Raw genomic sequence first — 23,686 nt, 5'->3', positions numbered from 1 at the left:
TTCATTAAGTAATTGGGAAAGGGAAGGTTCCCTTTTTGTTCTCCCCCCCCCCCAAAAAAAAACTGCCCAGGGAGGAAAGACTTTTAATAAGGGAATCATTCTAGGCAGAACATCTTTATTTATTTCTTCTGTTTTGCGGTGCCAATGGCTCTTCCTTAGAAGCCAAAGTTTTACAGCATCATTTAATTCTGCCTGCCAACAGCACCTCAAGATGAAACCCTGCCCAGATGCAGCTGAAACTAAATGGCTGCTTATAATCTGGGAAGGGTTGACCTTCAGATCCTTTCGCTTGCCTGGAAAAGTATTTTAAAACACCCAAACAAATCCACCGAATCTTCTGCCACTAACTGCACCCATTATGCAATGCAGACCCCTCTTAACGTCGATGCTACATGTTGCACAAATTTGCGTTGCCCTTACGTGCGGCCGCAGTATTACTATTAGTTAGTCAAATGTCCTGGTACCAGGGTGAGCAAACAGAGTCAGCACATTATTTAATGTATGTGCATTTTATTACAATCCTCTGGGGAGGAACTGGCAGGCATGAGTGAATACCAGCATACCTTAAAGAGAATGTTTTTTGGATGACTTTAAAAGAGGATCAAACAAATTCAGGGAGGTAAAGGCTTTTTAGCCATGATGGCTATGCTCTGCCTTAATATTTGAAGGCTGTTTGCTTTTGACTATCAGTTGTTGGAAACCGCAGGAGGGCAGAGTACTCTTGCCCTTGGGTCTTGCTTGCAGGATTCCTATAGACATCTGGTTGGCCACTGGGGTGGCAGAATGATGGATTGATCCATGCTTCTGACTTCCAGTTGCTGGAAACCTTCCGCACAACTCTTTCCCCTGTTTTAGCCATATCCATGTTGCTGCTGGTGCTGCCTTCATTACTAAAGGAGGCTGGCACTAAAAGGTTTTTGCTGGGTGGGGGGTGGGCTTTCAATAGTGGCAGCAGTAATAAACTGCTTTAACTAACAACAATAATCTCTCAGCGGTGTGCAAGAAATACAATACAGAAAATGTAAAAATTGGTTCAGACTTTTGCAGTTCCAGTCCTCATGCAGATGTGGGTTACCTGTCCTCAGAGCATCAACAGCAATGCATGCCGAAACACACAGAAAGATGGGTTTGTAGACAGGTAGCATTGCAGTGCAGTGGTAGGGGAGGCAACCTGTGCCCCACAGCCTTTGTCATGCGGGTGGCAAGGAGAGGTAAAAATTGGCTGAAAGGGGTTGGCTGGACAAAAGAGAAAAGTGGTGGAAGGGGGGGGGAGGACCTGTGACACATCTGCTTTCAGTTCTGGCCGTACTCATAGTTTGTGACCATATCAACCTTTTGGGCTCTCGATCTGCCCATCACTAGCCTCAGACCTGCACAGCATGAGCCAATGAACCCAGCTGGTTACTGGCCCCAAGGGAATGCAGCCTTGAACAGAGGTAGTGGCCTGTGGGGATTGGTGGCTCCCTGCACCTGGCCTCCCAACAGCAGAGTCATTACCTCATGTAAATCATAGACTTGTAGAGTTGGAAGGGACCCCGAGGGCCATCCTGTCCAACTCCCTAATGGTAAAGGGACCCTGACCGTTAGGTCCAGTCGCGGACGACTCTGGGGTTGTGGCGCTCATCTCGCTTTACTAGCTGAGGGAGCCGGCGTATAGCTTCCAGGTCATGTGGCCAGCATGACTAAGCTGCTTCTGGCGAACCAGAGCAGTGCACAGAAACAGTGTTTACCTTCCCGCCAGAGTAGTACCTATTTATCTACTTGCACTTCATGCTTTTGAACTGCTAGGTTGGCAGGAGCAGGGACCGAACAATGGGCGCTCACCCCGTTGCAGGGATTCGAACCGCCAACCTTCTGATTGGCAAGCCCTAGGCTCTGTGGTTTAACCCACAGCACCACCCATGTCCTTAGGTAAAGGGACCCCTGACCGTTAGGTCCAGTCGCAGACGACTCTGGGGTTGCGGCACTCATCTCGCTCTATAGGCCGAGGGAGCCGGCAAGTTTCCTACCATGCAGGAATCTCAAGGAAAGCATCCATCATAGATGGTCATCCAACCTCTGCTTAAAAACCTCTGCTTAAAAACCTCCAGGGAAGGAGGCAGAAGAGAGTGAGGCAGCAGGTGGCTGACACCAGGTGGGTGCCCCAACAGAGTCCACCTGGCATACCTACCCATCTGCTTGCAAAATGCCAGCGTCCTCACCCCTCCCCATAAGCAGTAGCTACCCTGCAATGGGAGGTCAGGTACAAGGAGCCCCGCCTCCCTGCTGGCCGCTACTGCTATATAGAAAACAAGTTTTCCCACAGCTTATCTCACAGAAAACATTGAGGAAACTGTAAAACTGAAGTGTGCGTCCAATTTTAATTCAGGGGGGGGGGGAAACCCTGTGAAGTTTGTGAGGCACAGCTCTAGGTAATTGCTTCTGCTTCTCTCCCTCTCTTTAGGGTGGCAGCAACCTACGGATTCTGGGCTTGGTAAAATCAGATGAAGGCTTTTACCAGTGTGTGGCTGAAAATGATGCTGGGAACTCTCAAACCAGTGCACAGCTCATCATCCCTGAACCTGGTAAGATGCAAAAGACATACAGTATTGCTTGCTTTGTTTTAATTAATATGATTAGCGGAGCCTTGGACCATATGACTAGCAGTGGAACATATGCCCGCACTGCCCAGGGCGGGCGCGCTCCCGAGGGGGGGCAGGGCATGGAGGGTGCCCTCCCAGGGATGGGGTAGCCGCTCAGGTGCACGGAGTGGCGCATGTGTCCTGCAGCCGGAAGCGAAGCGAGCTGCCCATGGCAGGGCGAGCCACTGGTGGCGGACATTCGGCGTGCTACCCACCCGTGACTCCCAAGCCTCCCCCAGCTGTCAAAACGAAGGAGGGAAGAGGAGAATGCAACCTGAAAAGCAGCACAACTTCTCCCTTCCCCCGACAGCTCAGGGTACGCTTAGGAGTCGCGGGCAGGAGGCGTGCCAAATGTCAGTCTGCCCCCACGTCCTCCACCCCTGTATGTGACCTACACCAGCTTCTTGGTTTTTTGGCTTGGATTCTTACTGTTGTGGTCATCAGTCTATAGAATCTGCGATCTACTTACAGAGTTAAAAACGGGCAGTGATCTACCCCCTTTTGGGGGGCGGGTTCAGGTCGAAGTTCTAGAGCTTTTTTTTAGGAAGGAGAGCCCTGTTTTTTTGGGTGCAGAGCAGAGCTTTTGAGCTTCTTTGGGGGGAGCCAGTGATCTACCGGTGATCTACCGCTGACGTCCACTGGTCTACCGGTAGATCACAGTCTACCTGTTGGACATGCCTGGTCTACAGCGAGACTGGCGAGTAATTACTCATTGTTGTACATCACCCGTTTCCATTGGGACAGAACAGCCCTTGAATGATGCTAAGCAGATGCAACATGTGCTGCAGGAAATGTCATTCCCCTCCACGTCCCACCCCAGCAGAAGGTGTGCGGAATCACATCTCTGGGTTGTATCAGAGTAAGCCCATTGGAATCCATGAAAATGACTAACTTAAATGCATTTTTAAATGGGTCTATTCAGAGCAGGACTTGGTGACATACAAGCCTTCACCTCCTTTTTCTTTGGTGGTTTTGCTATTTGTACTGATTCACACAGGTATTATGGCAGAGGTGGGGAACCTTTTTTGAGGTTCCTGGGGCATGTTCTATAGTTGAGTGGGAGGGCGACAAAAGTTGAGTGGGAGGGCGACAAAAGTAATGGATGTGACTCTCACCTTTGTACAGCAGATTATGTTCCAGCCATGCAAAAGTTAAAGGGTGTGTGCCATGATTCTTTCATTTTTTCTAGGACAAAGACATTACAATGCAATCTTGCTGTTGATCAGATCTGTTTCTTTGTGCATGTCATTTGATATCCTGCCACTCAGATTCACATGCAGCAGTTGTTTTATTATTAACAATGTGATTATAATCTGACATATTGCAAGTCGCATTGTACTTATGATGGCTTTCAGCATTCTCTGATGTTTCTCTTTCTGCATTTTTGTACATCCAGAAAGCCATTTAGGGTTGTCAACGTTCACATTACATTTAAGTGCTGATATTCACCTAGCTTTCAGACAGTCGCTGTAACTGGTATATTTATATGTTATGAAATAAAATAATAAATAAGCAACATATGGAAAGGGATGCTTTAGGAATTAATTATTTGCGCATTCCAATATGAACAGACCTGATCCATGACTCCCTGGACTAAGGGTAGCTGAATCTGGCAACCTGGGTTTCCAATTTTTCCCATCTTAAATGAAGTTAATATTTCCACATGATTTGAGGATTCTCTTTTTAATAACATGAAAAAGTTCCTATGAAAATTCATCAATGCTTTAATGTGATTTCGTTTAATATTCACATTTTTGTATGCAATTTTACATAATATGCACATTTTCCCAAAGCAGTTTAATATTACACTTTTTTCATGCTATTGTCACTGACATACACATTTCTTTGTGTGCATTGCCCTAATATACACATCTTTGAACATGGTATTTGGTTTGAGAACTGCCTTGTAAAATTTGAAGAAGAGCATTTCAGTTAACATATATAGGAAAATATGAGATAGGTTGGTGCACCTTAAAATACAAAGTTCATCCAGTTGCTGCCTAACCATGGACTAATGTGCAGATTGGAACACGGTTACCCTTGGGATTTTTCACTTCTCCAGATTTGGCAATTTGCCACTTTTCAGCCCAAAGCAATGCTTAAAACTGTGTACCAGTATGTTTAAGATAAAATAAATTTAAGATGCATTATGTGGGAGAAAATGCATTTAAGTACAAATTTGCACAGTTATTTTTTTGATTCACCCACCACCATCACACACATAGAGTAATGCATAAATAGAACATAATGGACTTATGCGAGTGCAAAACTCACATGGACCAGAAATGTGCTGATCCACCCACACCTTGCGCCTCCCCACTGGTGCCAGGAAGTTCAGCTGCTCCTGCTCGTAATTCTACCTGTCAGCTGTGCTAAGAATGATGACCTTCCTCTTAAGAACTGCTGTGTGTGTCACACACCTCACTTTTGGCAAGCCTACAGTTTGTGTGTGTGGCTGTTTTACATGGAAGTCTGGTTCCCACATTCAGCTTCCGCTCTTTTACACAGATGCCAACCCAGTGGGGGAGCGATAGGGGCCATCTTTTGTGATAGAGTCATTTAATTCATTACTGGGAACAGCCTAGAGGAAGTTGTATAATTCATTGCAGTTGCCACCTAGATGTTTGAGTGCTTGACAGCAAATTGCTGTTCTTTGGGTGTGCATTAAAAAAAAAAAGTTTGCCATTGGACTAGAATGAAAGCAAACACAAATGAAGACAAAATCCTAAAGAGCTATGGGGATGCCATTGCAAACTGTCTCCATTCTCCCTCTTATAAATGATGGATTGCTTTTCCCTGGCTATTTAATCAGATCTTCAAACAATGCCACTCTGATTCCTCTGAGATGTTGAGAACGGCGGCATGCACAGATGGTGGGGGAGCCCGGTATAAATACAAATTGAGCCCTAGACTTCATCACACTGAGAAGAACATTGCCCTCTCTGTTTTAAAACCTTGTCAATAAATGGACGCCATCTCTGTCTCGCACGGCATGAGGGCTGCATTCCCCAGCTGTTCTGTTCGAGCCTGTCCACAGGCCACAGACGGGGTGTTACCCCTAGCAACTGTGACAAATCTGTTCGGTGCTGAAATACAGACAATGGCCTGTTAAAGCCACCCCTGGCTGTTGGTGGATATTTATGGGAGCCTAATGAACTTTTGATATAGTCTTCTGAGTGGTGGTCAGTTCCTCCTTTTCTGGACATTCAGTCTTCCAATTCCAAGTCTAGACTAATTGGCTAGAATTTAGGTTCACAAAGCCTCTCCTCTTCCCCGAGGGGAGGTGTTGTGAGCGGGAATAGCGTCCCATGCTCGCAGGGGGGGGGCTGTGTCACTGGAGTCCTGTGCCCGCGTCTCACCGTTTTGCAGCAAATCGTGAATTAACCCCCCCCCCAAAAAGCCCTCATGAAATCTCATCGGCATTTTAAGTGCACATTTTTCCTAATGATCACAATTTTATTTTGACTAATGTACCCAGTTTTGCAAGCAATTTCCCTTAATACAATGCATTTTTGTATGACGTTTTCACCAAAATCTTCTATTTTTTTATGCACGCTCTCTCATAATATATGCATTTATATATTATATATATAATTATAATTATGTATTATATAACTATATATATATAATTATATATTATAATATATATTATATATTATATATATATCCTGCTTGATTGGAGAACAGCTTTGCGGAATTCAGATAAGTGTGAGTTCCAGAGGATCGCTGTGGTTCAGTTCACATATTCAGTGAGAAGGTGACAGATTCTGCATTATGTGTGCTGAATGGAATGTCTCTCCCCCCCCCCCCGCTTGTGAGTGGTGACCAACTCATCCTTTTGCAATAGTTGTGTTGAGGGAAAGGTGCTAATGGTAGATGACTGGTTCACGGAGAAGCAGGACTAGGCACATGCAGGGGGAAAGCCTTTGGGGGCAACTAAGCACACTTCTCTCATGCATTGATTGAATTGGTGTTGCTGGGCTATAGCTTCCATCTTCCCTGATCATTGGCCATGCTGGCTGGGTCTAATGGGAGTTGAAGTCCAGCAATGACTGTGGGGAGGCTGTGCATTCCCATCCCTGGTATAGTCCCTCCACCGAAACAGGGCAGCTGGCCACTTAAGGTTCTCAGTTGGGTGAAGAGTACTGTAGGTGCTTCTTTTTGTTGATCTACAGGCACATGAGGATGTAGGGTGCATGAGGATGGAAAACTGTGGCCCTCTAAAGGTTGTTGGACTTCCAACTCCCATCAGCCCTAGCCAGCATGGCCAGCGGTAAAAAATGATGAGCGTTTTAGTCATATTAACAACTGGTAGGGCACCAGAAGACCCACCCCTGATCTATGGAGTGGGGCCAGAGAATGCACAGAATGAGGCTGCTAAAAACTCAATATCCCCATTGCGTTTCTATGACTGAACACAGCTCAAGTCTTTCAGCCTCTTCTTAAATGGTTTTTACCGACTTGTAACCGCGGGTGGCGCTGTGGTCTAAACCACTGAGCCTAGGGCTTGCCGATCAGAAGGTCAGCGGTTCGAATCCCTGCAATGGGGTGAGCTCCTGTTGCTCGGTCCCAGCTCCTGCCCACTAGCAGTGATTATTATTATTTATTATTTATACCGCGCCCATCTGGCTGGGTTTCCCCGGCCACTCTGGGCGGCTTCCAACAAATACCAAAATACATCAAAATATCACAGATTAAAAACTTCCCTAAACAGGGCTGCCTTTAGGTGTTTTCTAAATGTCAGGTAGTTGTTTATCTCCTGGATGGGAGGGCGTTCCAAAGGGCGGGCGCCACTACCCAGAAGGCCCTCTGCCTGGTTCCCTGTAGATTTGCTTCTCGCAGTGAGGGAACCGCCAGAAGGCCCTTGGCGCTGGACTTCAGTGTCCGGGCTGAGCAACGCGGGTGGAGACGCTCCTTCAGGTATAAAGGACCGAGGCCGTTTAGGGATTTAAAGGTCAGCACCAACACTTTGAATTGTGCTCGGAAACGTACAGTTCAAAAGCACGTCAAAGTGCAAGTAGATAAATAGGTACCCCTCCAAGCGGGAAGGTAAACGGCGTTTCCGTGCATTGCTCTGGTTCGCCAGAAGTGGCTTAGCCATGCTGGCCACATGACCTGGAAGCTGTACGCCGGCTCCTTCAGCCAATAACGCGAGATGAGCGCCGCAACCCCAGAGTCTGTCACGACTGGACCTAATGCTCAGATGTCCCTTTACCTTTACCTTTAACCATAAACTTGAGTGGCTCTGAGGCTATTAAAACAACAGGCAATGAGAAGCATGTCCCTGAGGAAACTTCCTTCCCCAGAAGTGAACTAGCAAATAATCATAGTGAAAATCATTTGCTTTAGCTCTGTTTTGTTTTGTTATTCAGATATAGGCTCAGAGAAGCATTTTTATTATTATTCCATAGAGTAACACATTGGGTGGTGAGGGGAGAAGAGAAAGCCAGCCAAGGCAAATTTGAAATAATCAGCTTTTCCCACACCTGATGTATAACCAGTAGGATAATTGTAAACAGTATTTCATAACACTTTCCTCGCTAGCTAGAAACTTAGCTGGAGGATGCATGCTCAATCCTGGCCATGTGAGAAAATTATTAATTAGTAGCTCCAGGCATTGTTTGCACGAGCTAACTTACAAATGCCATGATAAAGAAAACCATGTCTTACCAAAATATTGTGCTAGACAGCCCCCACTCTGTACCCGCTTTATCAGACTGAGAAAGGATCATAGGCTGCACGAGAATTACCAGTACTTGCAAAAAGAATACCTTGTTATGAATCGTAAGCAAATCTTCCCACCTCTTACAAAAACTTCCTTTCAGTGCAGCTTGCCGGGAGATGCTCCCAGTGGGTTAAGTCAGGTCTACTGGCAGGGAGTAAAAGCAGAGATAGCAGGTGTGGTGCCCTCCAGATGCTGTTGGACTCCATCTCCCAACAGCCCAAGCTATCGTAGTCAGTGGTCAGGGACTATGGGAGCTGTAGCTCAACAACATGTGGAGGACACCATGCTGCTTAAAGCTGTGTGCAGTGTCAGCTCACAAACTGTTGACAGGGATGGGGAACCTCTGGTCCTCCAGATGTTGTCAAACTACAGCATCTATCAGCCCTTGACAGCATGGCCAATGGTCAAGGATGATGGGAGTTATATTCTGGCAACATCTGGAAGCCACCCTTGATAATCTAGGACAGGGATCGGAAAGGTTTACCTCGCCTGAGCCGGTTCACTCCAGCGGAGATCCCTCCGTGGGCTGGATTGTGCATGTGCATGAGCGCATGCTCGCACCTGTGATTTCCAGCATCTGCACCTGCGCAGACACAATTTCCGGTGCCGCGGAAGCGATTCCCTGTGCCGTGCTATGCTGGTTTAGTGCAGCACGCAGGGACTCGCCAAGCAGGCCGCTTGGTTCGGGAGCAGCTAGGGGGCTAGTTAAGTGACCCCCCGTTGGCTGCTTGTGACCCATGGGCCTTAGGTTGCCGACCCCTGATCTAGGAGACACAAGAGCTAAAGGAGAAATTGTGGAATTCCTATAGATGTCTGTTTGGTCATTGTAGAAAGCAGGAAGCTGTACCAGGTAGGCCTTTGGTCTAAAACAAAAGGGCTGTTATTGTGTTCTTAGGGCACTTGGAGACCATAATGAATAAGACACCCTGCTCTGCCCAGGCTTCTACTTGCAGGGACTCCAAAGAGGATTCAGGAGAAGTAGAATTGGAGGAGCAGAAAGAAAGCATGGTCAGGCAGTCAAGGAAGCTGGGGTAGAATCCATTGGTTTTGCTCCAGCAGGTATAGAGGATCCCTATAATTACAGTGGGTGGTGCTGTCAATATGAATAATGACAGAAAGTACCATAGGCTGGACCCAGATTCAATTAGCTGAATGAGTTCCACTAGAAACTTAACGTCTATTGGTTTAAATGAGAACTAAGCACAATCAGTGGGACAAAGCTTTTCCTGTGGGTTAAACCACTGAGCCTAGGGCTTGCTGATCAGAAGGTCGGCGGTTCGAATCCCTGTGACGGGGTGAGCTCCCGTTGCTTGGTCCCAGCTCCTGCCAACCTAGCAGTTCGAAAGCACGTCAAAATGCAAGTAGATAAATAGGAACCGCTACAGCGGGAAGGTAAACGGCATTTCCATGTGCTGCTCTGGTTTGCCAGAAGCGGCTTTGTCATGCTTGCCACATGACCTGGAAGCTATACGCTGGCTCCCTTGACCAATAACGCAAGTGAGTGCCGCAACCCCAGAGTAGGCCACGACTGGACCTAATGGTCACGGGTCCCTTTGCCTTTATAACTGCAGCACTTCTATTGTGAGTGATCACCTGAGACCTTGGTAGGGGTCTTGGCCTAAAGGCAGTCCTTTGGCACAAAGGACCCTCAGCCTAAAGGCCATAAAGAGGATGGCACTGAAAAGCTCCCCCCCCCGGGTCCTAAGCTAGGTTTGGAATACTTTTCTGCAATTCCGCCATGTCTAGATAAAGGGTTAACAATTTACGATGATGTAACCCACACCTAACAAACTCTCTCTTTTAGAATCTAAGTATATGTATCTTTGACACCCTTATTTTTATTTCCTCCACTTTCAGTGTGTCAACAATTAGAATCCCCACATTTTCAGTGCCTAAAAACAATCACATGCTATAAATTTATGTTGCAGTTCAATGCCTTAGGTTCAATGTCAATAATTTCTACTTGAGTTTTAGGGCTATGTGCAGTTTCTGCCTCCCTTTTCTCATATTTGTTTTCCCCCCTATAGAGCACTGATCAATAAGGCCTTGGGTTTTCATTGTTACAGCACTGACCTCATCTTATCCTTACATTGTATTACTCGTGTCCTTTTTATTCAGGCTACTATGTGTTAACAGGGACATTTTGCTCAAAGGGGAAGCAATGGAGGTCGTTTCAATGCACTTCATTCTCCAGGAGCACCAGAGGTTTTAATTTAAGGCTATATGTCCCCGTCCCACCTCCCCACCCCCACTTGCCTGGGGAAAACGTCTGTTAAATTTGACAGGGCTTATTTCTGTGTAGACATGCATGGGATCCTCATTATTATTGATCTGTGTGCCGTTTTCCCCCCACAAACCTGTGCCTGAAGTCTCTCACAGCACAGCAAGTGAACAATAAGAATTCAAAAATATATTAGAAACCACCAGAAAGAACCACAATGGCATGGATTCAGCTAAACCAGTGTGCTAGTAGAAGGCAGTTGCATGGGCTCCCATGGTCACGAAGGCTGAGAGGAAAGTGCCTTGACCACTGCAGGTCAAGAAAAGGCCAGGGGCTTGAAATGCAATTGACTTTTACTCACAGAAAGTAACACAGCAAGTCCCTGGCTCGACTCCTTTAGCTTGAGACGTTTCTGGAAACTGAGCTCCAGCTCTACCTACCTTCCCCCTCTCATCCTGGAGCCCTCCCCAACAGACAAAGACTGTGACATGGGGGTAAGCTCACCCTCTGGGCCTGTCTGGCCCATTGCTCAGCAACATGTAGGCTTCTTCTAGAGCAGGGTGTGAGAGGAGGAGAGCCAGCAGCACTGAGACTGTCCTGCTGTGGGGTGGCAAGTGATTGATTCCTCCCTGTCTATGTATGTGCTCACACTGAGGTGCTCAGCCTCCAACCCTGTCCTGCTAAGGCCGCCTTCTTCCGACCCATCACTCTAATCTACTGCTTCCAACACCTCCCAGCCCATTCCTTTCCCAGCCTCCTCCCCATTGTCACACCGCCAGGACCCAGGGTCTAAGTCTTTGTCTTCCCTGTCCTCCTTGGGGGCTCCTCATCCATCCAGTCCCTCTCCTCTCCTCTCCTTCCCCCATACACCCCTGTGCCTCCCCCAAATCCACTCTTGTGGGGAGGTCAGAACAAGCACAGTGGGAAATGATGAGGGATTGTTCCATCTGGCAGACATTCAGCTTCACTGGTTGCCCACAAGTTCTACCAGTAGAAGAGAGAAAGAAGAACATTTCTCTGTCCCTCCTCTCCATGCCATTCATAATATTATCAACTTCTACCATGTCACCTCATATTTGACTTTTCCTTAAAAAGAAAGTTTGAAATGCTGCAATCTTTCATCCTTTGGGAGTCACTGGATAAACCTTGAAGTCTCTTCCAACTCTGTGATTCTCCATTTGTCATCCTTTAACCATCCCTACACATTCAAAGGAGGAATTCCTCCCATCTATCTAATACACAATCAAAATACATTTGCATAGGGCTATAGAGAACAATGAAGATGGGAGGGGGGGGGAGAGTGGCTTTTTTACTTCATGCCATATTCTCTTTATGTCCCATAGTAGGAAAATTTGATTACCTATATTTTAGCATGCATAACCAGTTTGTTATGCCCTTATGAGTCTACATAAGCAACAACAATAATAACAGTGACGATGCTAACTATGAATTATTGCTTATGCATATTTTATGGCGCCCTTTAGTTTAACATTCTATAACCTTACACTGAATGTGTGAGCTGTAACAAACTTGCTTTAAAACCAAATTAGCCAAACGTTTATCTGGATTAAACCCTGACCCACAAATTGCCTTGCTGCAAATGCTGTTCTGATATCCTTGGGAGAATATGAAGTTCTTTTAATGTAGGGACTACTTATTCCATCCCTACAATACATACCTTGTTTTTTCTCTGTACACCTGGGGTATTGAATCGCCTCAATCATTGATCCCTTCCTTGAATCCCCAGTTTCCCTCTGGGGGCAAAATGTGCGCTGGGTTGTCCTGATATTTCAGCCGCAACTCAGTACCAGCACCTTTCAGGTGGGTGTCGTTGCCATCATAAGAGAACAAGCGAGGTGTTCATGGTGAGTTCCGGCACCTCTTTTTGTAGGAAAATGGGCCACCATTTCTGATTGACAAGTTAAAGGTGGTAGGAAGATGGAGGGACATTCAGGGACATTCTTGGAGGTGCAATTCTTCAGGTTTTCACACACACACACACACACACACACACACACACACACACACACTTAGCAAGACAAGTTACCAACAATATAATCAATTACATTTCCCCCATTTTTATTCCCTCCCCTCCCTCCCTCTCCCACCCCCTCGAGACTTCCCTCAGCTCCCCTCTCTGATTTGCTAGTACATGTTATTTTCTGGCATGTTATAAAATTGTACATATCATTACTTTATCTATCATGTGATTCTACCAATAAATTTGTGAATGTTTATTCAAAACCTGCCAAGGAGTCCAAGTCCTGTTGTCTTTTTAAATAATTTGTAAAAAGTTCCCATTCTTCCTTAAAGTCACAGTTGTCTTTCTCACGTATTCTGTATGTTAACTTTGCCATCTCCGCATAACTCATCAACTTTTCTTGCCACTGTCCTTTCATTGGGATTTCCACTTTTGTGTCAGTAAGACCCTTGCCGCTGTTGTAGCATACAACAATTCTTTGTTTTTCTTGGCAGGTCATGCCCTGCAATTCTTCAGGTTTTCAAGGAGGTGGTGAGGATAGTACAGTGGTGCCTCACAAGATGAATTTAATTCGTCCCGCGAGTCGCTTCGTGTAGCGAAAAATTCGTTTTGTGAAGCGGCTCCCATAGGAACGCATTGAAGTGTGGTTTCCCATAGGGTGCCTCGCAAGACGAATAAAAAAAATTCATCCTGCGAGGCACCCTAAAGGACGGAAAAAATTCGTCTTGCGAAGCACGCCATAGGAAACTTCATCTTGCGAGTCTCCATTGAAATCACAAAACACATTTGTCTTGCAAAAAATTCGTCTTGTGAGGCATTCGTCTAGCGAGGTACCACTGTACTTACAAATTGTGATCCAAGAGCTGCTTTATTTTTTGCTTTTTCTCCTAACCTTGAAATCATAGCCATGGCTCAGCTGAGCACCCATTTGCAGCACAGGTCCACTGCACTTCAGAAATGGAGTTGCAAATTCCCCTAGGAAGATGTCCCACGATGCTTCTCTCATCTACATCCACGTCTCTTCTCAAAGCAATGAAGAGTGCAGGCTCCCTTATTCATAGCTCCATTATTTAGAGCATGGGCCCACAAGTTCTGGGACCACGACATGCTTCAGTGGAAGAAACTCAGGGTCACAGGCTGTTGTGCTACGACTTGGTGCATAAACATGCACCTGTTAAAGCGTGCACCTCTGCAACTTGCTATATTCCTGGTGTTTTTGTTGACCTCAGTGGCTTTGTGTCTTTCCAAGCTAATAAATTTGATTTGTTAATCTGTGATTCAAACTGCAAACTCAGAACCAGGAGCAGCTTGAGTGAGCCATCACTGTGTCATCTGAATTGAGCCAGCGGCTCGTATTTCAGAATTTTGCAATAAAGAGAGGTGCCTATAACAAAGAAAATTGTTATAAGATATTAACTGCAGCAACAGTATATTACACCTTGGAAGTTAGATAAGATCTATAAAGCCAGCAATGGGTGAGGCTGGTGTTGTAATGACATCAAGGGAGGCTTTTATCATATGTGGTGATATCTGTTATGGACAGGAAATGATTGAAGAAACTATGAACTGGGACACCCTGAGATCATCAGGTTGGCCTGGTATATATGATCTTAATGAAGTAGATGCAAGTTAACAAGGTGAGAGAATGTTTAGTTATTAATTTTGTTAGCAGACTGGATTTTCCAATGCAAAGGAAAATGTCAGTGGTGCCTTTCAAACATGAATGGGTTGGGTAGGGAAACTTGGATATTTGTGAATTCCAATACGAAATGAGCAGCTCTAACCTTCCCAACTAAAGTATGGGGTGGAATACTGATATATAGACAGAGTAATAGACAAAATACGTTTAAAAGAGCTTGTTTTCTAGAGAACGTGCTGCATTTTAGAATGTGTATTTAGTGAAAAAAATGTGTCCAGCGACACATATTTGATAGGGTTGTGCATGCCCCTCCCATCTGATGGGAGCCTGACGAGGGGCTTCAGTGTGGCTCCAATCTGATCCAGGATACTCCAGGACTCTCCCAAACCAGATCTGGGCCTTGCATAGTGTTTAATTAGGGCCTTAAACCCCAATTAAGCATGCAGTCAGAAGGAAGGAAGAAATGAGACTCAAGCAGGCCGACTGCATCTCTCCCCCATCTCTCCTTTTGGCGGTCCTGGATGGCTCCAGGTGGGTCAGATATGACCTGGGCTAATCTAGGGTTCCTTCAGCTCACTCGTGCAAGCCCTGGGTCAATGCAAAAGGACAATTAGGTTCAGGATCTGGGATTCAGCTGGAATGGTTGCACAGCACTAATGTATGAATTCAAATGTAAATTTGTCATGCAGATTATTATTATTTAAATAACAGCTAAATGCAAAATGGGACAGAACAGATTTGAATAGAGATGAAATCGATACTGGACTGGAATTGGATTTTGTTTGTTTGTTTGTTTGTTTGTTTTCATTCTTAGAGTGCTGGTCCAGAAGAAGTCCCTGAGAGAACAGGCTCTCATTTCATTATTTACTGTTCGGAAAACTAGGCTAAGTTTTGTAACTTAAAGGGCAGCCTGGCGGATGGTGTTTCTTACTCTGATGAGAAACGCTGACAAGAAGGGTGATTAACTTTTTCCCCCTTGTCCCATTTCCTTGATCTGAATTGACCCCTCTGAAAAATAAATAATAGTAGATGTAGTTCAAAAAGATGCCTAGTTCTCTGAACTTTTTTTTTTCAGACAGAAGTCTAATAATTTCAGGGGGATGATTGTCTAGGACAAACTCTTAGAATCCTTCCTGCTCACCTCCCTAGTACTACTTCTCCCTTTCAAATTGCAATGGCTTCTTTTAAGTTTGAGGAACATGTTAGGCAATCTGAATTTCCATGTCACATCTGTGTAGTACCCCCCCCCCCAAGTCCCTGTTTCCTGTGCAATGAGTTGCAAAGAAGAAGATGCAATGGGTGAAAAACATAACATTTAGCTCAAAACCTCCTTCAACAAGCTTCTAAAAATAAAACTCGTCATCTAACTCAAGCACCATTTGGGTGTTTTTCCTCTTGGCTCTGCTGGTTGTAAGAGGAGGAGGAATAAATGGAATATGTCAGTCTCTGAATTTTGCCTGTTAGTGTGTCACTTCTTACTTTGTGACACAACATGATGCTATGTATTATTTATAAAGAGGTGCAGGTTTGGTTTATCGTATGTTTACTTGTTATTTTATTGCAACAACTTCTACCACACTTGGTCTGTAAAGCAATGTGCAGGAAGGTTAAAAATCAGTCAAAACGAAGCATGAAATCAGAAAGCCTACTTAAAATGCCTAATGGTTCTCGCTAAGCGCTGGAAGTGCAACAGAAAAGGGAGCTTGTCTGATTCCACATAATGGGTACAAACAGTAATGATGAACACAAGGCTCCTGGAAGATAGAAGTTATGTACCCAAACCACAGGAGACCATGAACAGTGACTCAGCCATGTTGGAATTGAGAAAAGTAAATAATGATCAGGGGGGGAAAGAACATAATTTGGCAGAGCTAACTCTTCTGTACTTTAAGTACATCTTTCATTGGCATCCCTGTCTCAAGAGACAATGGAGTACCACCAGGAGTGAAGTCAAACATTGTTAGCAGCACTGAAGTGACCTCCCTGGGGCACAAGCCTGGGCAGTGTGTATGGAGGTCTTAGACTGCCCAGATGACAAGACCCACCATCTCGGCCTTGCTGATGTGGTGCAAAGGAAAGGAGAGCAATATGCTTGGAACCAGCTTGGCTGCAGGAGTTGCTAGAAGGAGGCATGCAAGGCACCATTCAACCACTCCAGATTTGTGTAGGGTTACTCCTTAGCCCAGGCATCCCCAAACTGTGGCCCTCCAGATGTTTTGGCCTACAACTCCAATGATCCCTAGCTAACAGGACAAGTGGTCAGGGATGATGGGAATTGTAGTCCAAAACATCTGGAGGGCCGAAGTTTGGGGATGCCTGCCTTAGGCCTTTCTTCTCCTGAAGATATCCCACGAGGCAGCAGAGGTTTAGGACCAGAATTTTCCTGCTCCTGGATGGGCTACCTTCTCAGGTTGATGAGCTACGCCTTCCCCTCACTTCCCTCTATGACACATGCAGAAACCGCCTTCTTGGCTGTTGGGCCCACTATTGGTCTTGTCTGCTCACTCCGCTGTAGAAGTCCCCAACTCGCTGAGGGTTTGAAACCCATTGGCTACACTCACCTAGTTAGCTCGCCAGTCAAGGCCGTTTCCCATGGTGTGGCCACTGTCACATGATGGCAGCTTCTAAGAGCCACAGGTGAGAGCTGAGTGTAGGGACAAACTGCCACAGAAGGAGAGCAGTATGTCCCCCACCAGAGGTACCAACCCTCTCTTAACACTCTCCTATACTTTAACACAATTAAAAACAAGTGTTAGGAAGGGTGCATCGTGTGAGTAAAGAGGTGGTGATGGGAGGAGGCACTGGTTAACCCTTTCATCGTCTGACATTTCCCAATGCCCAATCCCTCTCCTTAGCTACTCCCCCACCAATGGAGCCATAAGCATGTGTTTGAGAATGTGTGCAACTTCATCTGAGAGAGTGGGACTAGACTAGGAATAAGTGACTTGTTTGAAGGCTACAATCTGGGCTTCTGCAGAATCACAGGGACATCATTACAGGGAAACTTCAGAGGGCTGGTGGGATAGAAAGACTAATTGCACAATTTGCCCTGACACACCAGGATCTTTTAAAATTTAATTTGTGCCTGGATTTGCAGTGCTAAAGTACTTGCATACAAGTAGCAGAAGTAATGTACTACTTAGTCCCCTCTTGGCCAGTTGTAGACAATTAAGTACAATGATTAACACCCTTTAATATACAGAAGAATTTCTAGAGCTACAGATTACTGTGTTGCATTGTGTTGGGGGGGAAAATGTATTTAATTTGAACCCATTAATTACAGGGCCCACTGTGCAAGCTGTTCTGCAATTTAAGCCAGTTGCTCTTTGAATGCATATGGCTTGAATGACATTGATTCACACCTGTTATGATTTTGAGCCAGTTGTGGGTCATACTATGTCAGCACAGAACAGTGATTCAAATATGCAGTGCAAGGTGTTTGTGTTGTTTGTTTGTTTGTTTGTTTTGGAGAAGTACTGTATTTTGAACTTTTGTAGTTTGCTGCATAGGTTGAATCTAGACCTCAAAAGCACAGAGCTTCGAAGGTTCAATATTTTTTAAAAGGAACTAGATTAAATCTGGCGTGCCTCAAACAGAACTACAGTAACTGCAGTTCACAGTTGCCCCTTTACAAAATGAAGAAGTTCAGTTCATGTTCAATTCAGAGTTCTAATTCATGAACTGTGGTAATCAATCAATCACCAGCATTTAGAATGTTAGATGCTTCCATGCTGAAGTGTAAAATATATTTCAAAAGACTACGAAAACATCAAAGTGCACACATAGTAGAATGTTAATTGTTTCATTAATGTTCCCCACCAATTATGACCTTTAGCTTAAAGGCCTAAAGAGGTTTTTTTAAGAACACATGTAAGAAAATGAACTTGAAGATGAACTTGAAGTAGTTCAAAATTCTGCACCAAAAACATATTAATTAATGTTCAGTTCACTCCGCAGTTATGGGATCTACTTTCAGGTGCAGTTCAGAGATTTTTGAACTAATTCACTCAACTTCATTAAACTGAACTAGTTATTTCCAAGCATTGCAAGATAAACTAGTTTTGGAGAGAAGTGAACATTATCGAGTAGATTAGACTCATATAACTTTTAGGCTTCGTTTCCCACGGAAAGATTTTTAAGTGGAACGGCAAGAGTTTTCTTCTGAAAGCTCATCTTATCTTTGAGATTAATATAGATGTATCTATCTGGCACAAACTCAGCATTTTTTATGTCCTCCTTACAGTGCTGCAGCACATTACGCAGTGATTAGAAGCTCTTAAGGGGGAGAAAATAGCCACCCCTAAAAGTTGCTGTGTCAAGTTTTCACGAAACCTTAATAGGCGTTCTAATGTCAGATAAGTGTGAAAAGTTCAGGCTGCTTCAGTTTAATGCTACCTGCCTTAAACAATTATCCATCTGCCTCCTCTCCATTTAAATATTATAATTCCCCAAAGCATTTTGCACATAAAAAGCAGGTTGATGGGAATGTTTTTATATCTCCTTCTGTAAACTGCAGACTGAATGAAGACAGCGCTGAACGACAGCCATAGCAGTCCTGTATTGTAACTGCACAATCACATTCCCTTCTTCTGCAGCTTCCATCCCATGTCATTGCTGGGGGGCAGGATGCTGACCTAGAAAGCCACTGGGTGACCCAGAAGGCACACTTCATTGGGCTGACACACTCAGGATGCTGGTGAGGCGTCAGATGCCCAAGAGCCCTGAACAGGCAGCAGATATAATAATGTTATTATTGCATACCCCCTCCCCCACCCACCTATGTATGATGGATTGGATGCACAGATAGGCAGTTAAACCAATTGAGCATCTGAGCACAGTTATGAGTCTGGCTTTATTGGACTACTCGGAGAGAGGCCTGTGCTGGGGATTGGAGAACAGGGTGTGCAGCTGAGGCCAATTGCAGATCATAATGTTCAGGACCACAGCAACCATGACTCAGAACTGCATTGCAAAAACACACACACGTTATTTTGCTGATAAATGCCCCAAATAAGTGATGCCAGTGTGTTGGAAGGCAGAAATACAAATGGAGACAATGAGCAGGCCTGGCATTGGCACTTGGCATACTTCAATAGCTGCTAGGAGCCATTGGTAGATGCTGGGTACCTCTGCCCTGGCAGGGCATGTTGGGACTCACACCTTGCCTGGGCTCTTGCTGCCGCCACCCCTGGCACTGCTACCATCCCTCCCTGTCTCTTGGACTCCTGGTGACGCTGGCCCAGAGAGTGCTGTAGCTTCCAGCAGCCTCCTGCCAGTGTGGTGTAGTGGTTAAGAGCGGTAGACTCGTAATCTGGGGAACCGGGTTCGCGTCTCCGCTCCTGCACATGCAGCTGCTGGGTGACCTTGGGCTGGTCACACTTCTCTGAAGTCTCTCAGCCCCACTCACCTCACAGAGTGTTTGTTGTGGGGGAGGAAGGGAAAGGAGAATGTTAGCCACTTTGAGACTCCTTGGGGTAGTGATAAAGCGGGATATCAAATCCAAACTCTTCCTCTTCCTCTTCCTCTCCTTCTCCTTCCTGCCGGATACGCCCAACTCTCAGCCCATTACTCTGCCACTGGGTAAGCCCAGGGCAGGTAGACCCCTCTAGGTAGACCCCCGGTGGCGCAGGGCACCATGGCGCCGGACCGCCAGGATGGCGCCGTGAGCTGTGCCCGCCCGCTTGCCGGCCGGTCCGCCGGTTCGACGCGCAGCTGCGCCCGCCCACCTGCCGCGCTGGGAAATGGGGTGGGGTGGGGCGCCGGAGGGATACGTTGCTCCACGGCGCCAGGGGCGCTTAAGATGGCCCTGGGTAAGCCAGCCCACTTATGGCAGGGGAAACTGACATCTGTAGCAGCATGCCAGGGCCTGGTATCAGTGTGCAGTTTTATTTTTTATATATTTTTTTAAAAAAAAATGTTTTTGCACTTTCCCTGAGGCATATGAAAGATGTTGCATAATACAAAGTGGATTCATGTTGCTTCCTAATGGCTCTGTTGTTAAACAACAATGGTATTAATTAAAGAAAAATATTTGACTCTGTTAATGATGGAATTTCAATTAGAAAAAAAGTGAGGAGCAGGTGGCATTCTCATTCTGCTGTAAATAAGTCTCCATATGCCACATAAGAGGGAATTTGCATGGAGTCTGTTTTTGTGTTTGCTTTGCTTTGCTTTGCTGTGCCTCCCATGATATGAAGAAAGATATCATGAAAAGGATGATCACGTTCCAAATGTTAAAAACTCTATCTGGATACTGCCAAATAATCTTCTTCTTTTTTAGCATGGGCTCCCCCTGCACCCCTTACAGCCTTCTGCCATAGACCTTTGACTGTTCTGTAAAAATAAAATAAAAACAAGGATAGGTTTGTGCCCTTTTTCTGTTTCAAGATCCCCTTGCTGATAACGCCAAGGTCGCGGGTTCGATCCCTGTACGGGCCATGAGGAAGCCTTGAGAGCAAGTGTGGTGTATTGGTTAAGAGCGGTAGACCCCTAATCTGGTGGACTGGGTTCGCGTCTCCGCTCCTCCACATGCAGCTGCTGGGTGACCTTGGGCTACCGTGTTTCTCCTTTTTTAAGACGTAGGCATAATATAAGACATAGCAGGATTTCTAAGCAATTGTGCGATATAAGCCATAACCCGAAAATAAGACATAGTGATAGACCCTTCCCCCCTCCCGCCAGCAAACTCCCCCCCCCTAAAAATCTCTCCCCATTTTGCTGTCGCTCCAAAGACACGTATTTCTTTTAAAAGCTTGTAAAAATGCACCGAAGAGCCATAGCTGCTGGTTGCTGCAGACTCGTGATTTCCCCTCCCGTTCGATTTTTTTTTTTTTAGCTAGGCTGTGTGAGTGAAGAGGAGAAAAGTGGCATTTGCGGTGGGGAGGAGATGAAACAGGAGGAAGAAAAGAGGGGCGATTGAAGACGCTGCCTTCCCCTTTAGGGAGAGACTCTGTGTGCGCGTCTCTCTCTCTCTCTCTCTCTCTCCCCTGCGTGTCTCTCTCTCTCTCTCTCTCTCTCACACACACACACACACACACACACACACACACAGAGCCCACCTCTCGCTTCCCCCCACCTTCCCCCCTTTTAAAAACCTTTTAAAAAGTGAGGATTCTTTTTCTTTCTATTGCTTGTCTGTAGAGCTGCCCCTTTAAGGATTTTTACTGGTACCGGGATCGCTGCCGGTGGCTTCTCGCTGTTTAGGAGCTGCTAAAAGTTAACATTTTGTGGGTAAGAGAAGCAGTTAGGACCAGCAGATTATCTCACCCCGCTTTCCTGCTGGCTCAATTGCTACAATTGCTACCATTTACCATTTTAATTGCTGCTCAACTGCCTTGTTTTCTACAGTATCTCTTATCAGCCGGTAGCCTCTTTGCTATCAGTGCTACAAAGTGCTACATTGTTGGAACTTTCGCTCTTAAGTCTTGGGCTGGCTGGTAGAGATCCTTATTTGCTATACGTACTGCATCACACAGATAGATTCCATTATACTGTACTGGTTTAAATTTAAGAAGCTCCAGTGTAGCAGATTGCTATTAAGTGAGTCCCCACCTGGGAGGAGAGAGAGAGAGAGAGCAGCCCTTCGGAGGAGCTCCCTCCCTCCCTCCCTCACGAACATCCCAGGGCCGGGGAGAGAGGGCTGGGCCAGGGACGCACACACTTCCCTTCCCTCAGACTCCCTCTCACGGAGTTTGGTGGTGGCTGTTGCCCGTCCTTTTCTTTCAGTCAAGAATCCTGCCCCGCAGGGAGCCAGGGAGCAAGAGGGGCACTGCTCCTGACGTAATAAAAACAAGACATTCCCTGAAAATAAGCCACCCAGTGTTTTTTTGAGGGAAAAAAGTTATAAGACGGTGTCTTAAAATGTGAGAAACACGGTAGTCACACTTCTCTGAAGTCTCTCAGCCCCACTCACCTCACAGAGTGTTTGTTGTGGGGGAGGAAGGGAAAGGAGAATGTTAGCTGCTTTGAGACTCCTTCGGGTAGTGATAAAGAGGGATATCAAATCCAAACTCTTCTTTGAATGCTTTTTTTCTATTTCTAGTCAGTCACGGCAATATATACGTATGCATATTAATCACCCATGAGTAACAAATGCCCTTTAGAACTTGTTCCCAGGAATCTAGTGTCAGGCTCTCCTTATGCCAGCTTGGCACCTTCTTTCTCATCTCTTAGGCACCAAGCTAAGGCATTTTTTGTCCGCCCAGACTTCAGGTTGTTAAATTGAATTTTGGAGAGGTGTGATTTCTGGCCTGTTTTATGGTGTTCATCTTGCGATTCGTCCCTTTTTTATAGTTATTGATGGATGAGCACTTTTGGGACATTTTGTTCTTTTGTCGTTTTTATATACTTGCCTTCAGTGCTGGTTTTGCTATGTGTATTTTATGACTTGTGAGTCACTTTCGGACGCCTTCTTTGTCAAAAGTGATGAATAAAGAATAAATAACAGTAACAACAACTGGCTGTGATGGACGGCGTTGAGGAAAGTTGTGGCCCAAACCGTCAGTGAAGGGTGCAGTGGGAAGCAGAGGCCAAAGCTAACTATTCACATAGGTTCTGGGGCCTGTAAATCCAATTGTTGGCACAGACTCTCACTATTCCCAATTATTACGGTGCTTGCGTACTTCCAGATTTGGCACATGGATTTTTCTGGAGGGTTTTGCTGTTGGGGAGTTCCACCAAGAGCTTCCACAAAACTAAAAGTTTCGAGCAAACTTTGTTAGGACAAAACAGCTGAGGGATTTTATCAGGAAAACACAACATTTTGGTGATAAGTAAAATTTCTCAGTGCAAAGTGGTGGTGATGGGGAATACCTGCTTATTCCCATACTATCTCAGGATCTTGTCCAGGGAGAAATCCAATGTGAGTTTGGAGGGTTTTTGAACTGGGTAAGACTGCAAGGGGCTCCCTACAAGATCAAACCAAAAGCCCAGCTAGTGTAATAGGTAAAAGGTAAAAGTAAAGGACCCCTGGACGGTTAAGTCCAGTCAAAGCTGACTATGGGGTTGCAGCGCTCATCTCGCTTTTAGGCCAAGGGAGCCAGCATTTGTCTACAGACAACTTTCTGGGTCATATGGCCAACATGACTAAACCGCTTCTGGCACAACGGGACACCGTGACAGAAATCAGAGCGCATGGAAATGCCATTTACCTTCGCGCCACAGTGGTACCTATTTATCTACTTGCACTGGCGTGCTTTTGAACTGCTAGGTTGGCAGGAGCTGAGACAGAGCAACAGGAGCTCACCCTGTTGTGAAGATTCGAATCACCAAAAATATCCTGCACACAGAGGACATGAGCACAAAGTCACTCTGGCTCCATCCATGAAAAGAATGGGAAACAAACAAACAAAATAACCACACTTATTTGCCGGTGCGTGTATAGTATGATCCATTCTGGCATTTTCCATCTATGTAATTGCAAAATCTTTGCTTAGAACAAGGCAATATGGGCAGAATTAGAATGAGGCCGCACAAATGCATTGTCAATAGCACCCGGAGG

The 23,686-nt window shown here is 45.6% G+C and overlaps 1 protein-coding gene across 1 annotated transcript in view; it reads left to right on the top strand.

Moving 5' to 3' along the window:
• Positions 1-23,686, top strand: part of DCC (DCC netrin 1 receptor) — a 904,619-nt gene that overhangs the window by 573,394 nt on the left and 307,539 nt on the right. The window contains exon 7 of the mRNA XM_060280362.1: positions 2,444-2,564. Coding sequence (XP_060136345.1) covers positions 2,444-2,564 — 121 coding nt within the window. The remainder of the gene's footprint in view (positions 1-2,443; positions 2,565-23,686) is intronic.

The sequence above is a fragment of the Zootoca vivipara genome, chromosome 11 (genome assembly GCF_963506605.1).
Source record: "Zootoca vivipara chromosome 11, rZooViv1.1, whole genome shotgun sequence".
Classification (NCBI taxonomy): Eukaryota; Metazoa; Chordata; class Lepidosauria; order Squamata; family Lacertidae; genus Zootoca; species Zootoca vivipara.
The sequence above is the reverse complement of the archived record's forward strand: the minus strand, read 5'-3'. Positions and strand labels throughout refer to the sequence as shown.